This window comes from Myotis brandtii, unplaced genomic scaffold, assembly GCF_000412655.1.
Source record: "Myotis brandtii unplaced genomic scaffold, ASM41265v1 scaffold693, whole genome shotgun sequence".
NCBI classification, from domain to species: Eukaryota; Metazoa; Chordata; class Mammalia; order Chiroptera; family Vespertilionidae; genus Myotis; species Myotis brandtii.
Window position 1 is genome coordinate 2,366,675 of NW_005370710.1, and position 5,611 is coordinate 2,372,285.

Sequence of the window (5,611 nt, forward strand, 5' to 3'; positions counted from 1 at the left end):
TGCGGCTCTGGCGGTGCGGGGAGGGCTTCCGGCAGCTCGACCCTCTCTGCGACATCCCCCTGGTGAGTGGGCCTGAGTGCCCGGCCATCTTGGCCGCACCCCAAGGTCCCTGGACTGTCTTTCTAGCAGGAGGGAGCCTCCTCTCCTAGCCCGGGGCCTGGCAGAACCCTCCCTGCTCCTTCCTCTCCCTCCCCCCTGGGTGCTGGGTACGAGGCAGGGAGCCCACGGGCACAGGTGTGGCGGCCCGGCCCTGCGATGGGCTCTGTGGCAGTGCCAGGTTGATGCTGAGCTGGGGCACCCACTTGGGTGACCGCGGGGAGAGTGGCAGGTCTGTCAGTGACGTCTGGTGAAGTGCAGAGCTTGGGTCAAGGGTGATGGCGATGGGGTCTCCAGGCCCCACAGCCAGGGGCCTGGCCCTGGGCCACACTGACGTGCTTGGTGTACACTGTCTCCTTAGTCCTCACAAAGCTCTGCCTCCCTGCCCATACGTGTGGAGGCCGTGGCCCCAGCCCAGGGGTGACGGCTGGTTGGGGGGCGGGAGGAGGCGGAGCAGGGGTGGAAGGCAGGTCAGCTAAGGCCAAGCCTCGACCCTGAGGTGCAGGCCGTGGCGGGGGGCGGGGGTGTGCGCTCATCCCTCTGCCATCACCCCCTTTCCCAGGTGGGCTTCATCAATAGCCTCAAGTTCTCCAGCGCCGGGGACTTCCTGGTGGCCGGGGTGGGGCAGGAGCACAGGTAGGAGGCGCCCTGGAGGGGAGGGTGGGGAAGGGCACTGGCTGGCGGCTGGGTGGGACCTGGGGTGGGACTAGGGGCTGCCCCGGCCTCAGCTTCTCCCTCGCCCCGCAGGCTGGGCCGATGGTGGCGGATCAAAGAGGCTCGGAACTCCGTGTGCATCATCCCCTTGCGGAGGGCCCCCAGGCCCACGGCCGCAGGCTCCTGACGCCGTCCCCTATTTAAGTCCTTCCCGCCCGCCCTGCCCTCTTGTATTAAACGTCTTCTCTTTTGGGCCTTGTCTCCTGCACTTCTTGCCTGGGGGGAGGGGTGGCAGGGCCTGGGGAGGGCCACGCTCCGCAGTCTGTCTGCTGTCAGCTGGGGGGCTGCTTGCCCTCCGCCAGGAACTTGTAGACAGGCCCTCGGTGCTCCTGGTCCCGGACCCGGCACCCTCAGTGACCTCGGGGGCAGGCGGTGGGTCTGAGTGAAGCGAAGACAGCCAGGCCTCCAAGTCAGGCTGACCTGCCCCCTCAGGCCAGACCCCCCTGGGGAGGGCGACTGCAGGTGCTGCCTGGGACGGGGCAGTGAGGCTGGGTGCCCTCCAGGAGCCGGCCGGCCGTGACCCTGCGGTGGGTGTGTCAGGAATGTTGGCTCAGGCCCCTGATTTCACCCACTGGATGATGCGCTCCTGCGTGGGGTGGAGTGGGCAAGCAGGTGGCCAGGCAGCTGGAGGTGCCCTGATGTCCCCTCATCCCCTGGGGGGGACGAGGAGTGTTAGGGATCCCTTAACCCAGGGTGGGGGTGGGGTTTAGGGGATGCTGATGGGATTCACTCCCCATGTCCTGCCTCAGAATGAGCTCACTGATGACAAACTTACCTCCTGAGTGATGCCAGCAACACTGAGATGCCCCTAACATGTGAAGCATTTCCCATTGGCACACCCCCAGGGAGTAATGAAAGCTGGGAAGTGAGTGGCTTTGGCGTTGAAATGGTATAATTTCTCCTGCGGCCTCCATCCTCCGCCGTGGTCAGCTGAGGCTGCCTTGCTGGAGTTGGGCTCATACTTTTTTCTTGAAATATATTTTTATTGATTTCAGAGAAGGGAGAGAAAGAAACATCAGTGATGAGAGAGAATCATTGATCGGCTGCCTCCTGCATGCCCAAAGCTGGGGATCAAGCCTGCAACCCCGTCATGTGCCCTGACTGGGAATAGATGTGACCTCCTGGTTCATGGGTTGACTCTCAACCACTGAGCCATACTGGCTGGGTTCTTTATTTTTTAAATGTTTTTATTTCAACTTCATCTAAAAAAAAAAAATCAAGGTATAATTTATGTATAGTCAAATGAAAAATTTTTAAATGGGCAGTTAAATGAGTTCTGCAAATGGATGTATCCCATAATCTACACCTCATCAGCATACAGAACATTTCCATCTTCCCAGAAAGCTCCTTCGTGCCTCTTTCTAATGAATCTCAGCTCTCAGAGGCAAGCACTGCTTGGTTTCCATCACTATATATCAGTTTTGCATGTTTTAAAACTTCATATAAATGGCATTAAACAGTACTTTGTGTTTTGGTTTGGCTTTCTTTGCTCAACATGATGACTGTAAGATACACCCAGGCCGCACCTGAAACTAATACAAAATAATATTGAATGTAAACTGGAGTTGGAAAAAAAAAGACATATCCATGTCAATGCATGTGTCATTAGTTCTTTGCTTTTTATTGTTTAATACGTCATCTTATGAGTATACTAAAAACCCACTCCATAGACATTCGACTCGTTCCCAGTATTTGGCTTTTATGATTATAATGCGACGGGCGTTCTAATGCTCCCGTACAAGCCTTGGAACACACACACACGCTGTCTCCCGAGTAAATCTCCCGAGAGTGAGGGGCTGAGTCATGCAGTGGGCGAAGGTACGCGCTTCCTGTTATCAGAAACAGCCACTCTGACGACGGGCATTCTAATGCTCCTGTACAAGCCTTGGAACACACACACGCTGTCTCCCGAGTAAATCTCCCGAGTAAACCATACCTGGGAGTGAGGGGCTGAGTCATGCAGTGGGCAAAGGTACGCGCTTCCTGTTATCAGAAACAGCCACTCTGATTTCCAAACTGGTGGTTTCTTCTTGTCAGCAGTCGGTTCCCATGTTTTTCCTTTATGTTTTGCCATCGTTAATGGGTACCTTGCGTTAACCCACCGTGGTTTCAATGTTGCCTTTCCCTAATAAGTAAGGGTGTTGAGCAACTTTCCATGTGTTTCGTGGCCATTTGAAGATCTTTTATGAAGTATGGGTTTAAGCCTTTTGACCATTTTTATTGGGTTGCGTGTCTTCATTGTGTTGTAGAACATCTTGTGTTCTGGTTATGAGTCCTTTGTCAGATCTATGTGCTGAAGTTCTCCTCCTAAGCTTGTGGCTTTGGAAGAGTGCCGTCTTGATGAGCAGTTTTAATTTGGACAAAGCCAGTCTATCAATATTTTAGAGTTTGTGCTCTATCCTGTCTTCGTTGATTCCAGGGTCACAAAGGAATTCCCATGGCTTTTCTTCTATAAGCTTTATAGTTTTAGCTTCAGTTTTTGTTTAGGCCTATGGTAGATCTTGAATTAATTTTTTTTTGGTCTATGATATTAGATAAGGGTCAAATTTTTTTCCCCATTGAAAAATGCATTTCCTTTCTGCATGGAGTTATCTTGGTACATTAAAAAAAATCAATAGACTGTAAATGTGAGTCTGTTTCTGGCTTCTCCATTCCGTTTCATTGACCTGTTTGTCTCTTCTTACACACTGAAACCACGCTGTCTGGATTACTGTAACTTGATAGTTTTTCAAGACAGTAAACCATTGTCTTGAAATCAGATGATGTAAATCTTTAACTTTGCACTTCTATATCAAGAATTTTCCAACTGTTTATTGATGTGTAGAAATAGATTTTTGTTTATGGCCCTGTGTCTTTCAATTTTGGGGGTGCTTTTTATTTTATCTGTCATGTTAATTTTTCTTCCCCTAAATGTAATGCAACTTAAAAAAAATACTTTTTACTGATTTCAGAGAGAGCAAAAGAGAGGGGGAGAGAGAGAGAAATATCAATGATGAAAGAGAATCATCAATCGGCTGCCTCCTGCACACCCCCCTGCTGGGGATCGAGCCCACAACCCGGGCATGTGCCCTGACCTGGAATTGAACCGTGACCTCCTGGTTCATGGTAATTGTGTATCTTGATGGTTTTATTTACTTAAACAGGGTCATACTGATCTTTAACTTTTTTCACTTAGAAATGCATCTTGAGCCCGGCTGTGGCTCAGTGCTCGAGTATCGACCTATGAACCAGGAGGTCATGGTTCGATTCCTGGTCAGGGCACATGCCCGGGTTGTGGGCTACATCCTCAGTAGGGGGTGTGCAGGAGGCAGCCGATCAATGATTCTCATAATTAATGTTTCTCTCTCCCTCTCCCTCCTCTGTGAAATCAATAAAAATATATTTTTTATAAAAATGCATCTTGGATATACTTCCACATCAGGACATAGATCAAATTCATTGTTTTCTAACAGCTGCATAGTATTCTAGAGTATGGATGGACTGTAAACTATTAGATCAATCCCCAGTTTTACCAGTTGGGGAGGGTCATCTTTCACACCTTTACGTCAATGGGCCAGTTCTTCTGGTGTCTGGGCTTTGGCCACTTCCAGCAGAAAAGAATGGAGAGACCTTTGTCTTTTCCTGGAGGGGGCTCAGCAATTGGGAGCCATCCTGGTTCCTGAGTCATAGCTGCCCTTATGACATCATAGCTCTCCCCCCCACACACACACACTCTTTCCCCATGCCGTGGCTGGAGTAACAGACCTGAGGGGATTTGAACCATCTACACCCAACCCATGTGGGACCAATGGTAAGAGACAGATGCAGGCTTTTTAGGGGTGTCCCCACAGGATGAGGGGGCGCCCTGACACCTGAATACGCTGGGAGCCCCGGAAGCTGAGGATTGTGGGATACTGAAGGGAGAATCTCTCCTTCCCCCCAACTGCTGACATCAATCGGCTGCCTCCTGCACACCCCCCTGCTGGGGATCGAGCCCACAACCCGGGCATGTGCCCTGACCTGGAATTGAACCGTGACCTCCTGGTTCATGGTAATTGTGTATCTTGATGGTTTTATTTACTTAAACAGGGTCATACTGATCTTTAACTTTTTTCACTTAGAAATGCATCTTGAGCCCGGCTGTGGCTCAGTGCTTGAGTATCGGCCTATGAACCAGGAGGTCATGGTTCGATTCCTGGTCAGGGCACATGCCCGGGTTGTGGGCTACATCCTCAGTAGGGGGTGTGCAGGAGGCAGCCGATCAATGATTCTCATAATTAATGTTTCTCTCTCCCTCTCCCTCCTCTGTGAAATCAATAAAAATATATTTTTTATAAAAATGCATCTTGGATATACTTCCACATCAGGACATATAGATCAAATTCATTGTTTTCTAACAGCTGCATAGTATTCTAGAGTGTGGATGGACGGTAAACTATTAGATCAATCCCCAGTTTTACCAGTTGGGGAGGGTCATCTTTCACACCTTTACGTCAATGGGTCAGTACTTCTGGTGTCTGGGCTTTGGCCACTTCCAGCAGAAAAGAATGGAGAGACCTTTGTCTTTTCCTGGAGGGGGCTCAGCAATTGGGAGCCATCCTGGTTCCTGAGTCATAGCTGCCCTTATGACATCATAGCTCTCCCCCCCACACACACACACTCTTTCCCCATGCCGTGGCTGGAGTAACAGACCTGAGGGGATTTGAACCATCTACACCCAACCCATGTGGGACCAATGGTAAGAGACAGATGCAGGCTTTTTAGGGGTGTCCCCACAGGATGAGGGGGCGCCCTGACACCTGAATACGCTGGGAGCCCCGGA

At 50.8% G+C, this 5,611-nt stretch overlaps 1 protein-coding gene across 1 annotated transcript in view; it reads left to right on the forward strand.

The window, feature by feature from the left end:
• The window catches only part of RRP9 (ribosomal RNA processing 9, small subunit (SSU) processome component, homolog (yeast)), a gene marked incomplete at its 5' end in the record, with an annotated part of 7,157 nt that extends 6,153 nt beyond the window's left edge, over positions 1-1,004 (forward strand). The window contains 3 exons of the mRNA XM_014529723.1: positions 1-62; positions 659-732; positions 844-1,004. Coding sequence (XP_014385209.1) covers positions 1-62; positions 659-732; positions 844-937 — 230 coding nt within the window. The remainder of the gene's footprint in view (positions 63-658; positions 733-843) is intronic.
• Between the last annotated feature and the right edge of the window lie 4,607 nt (positions 1,005-5,611).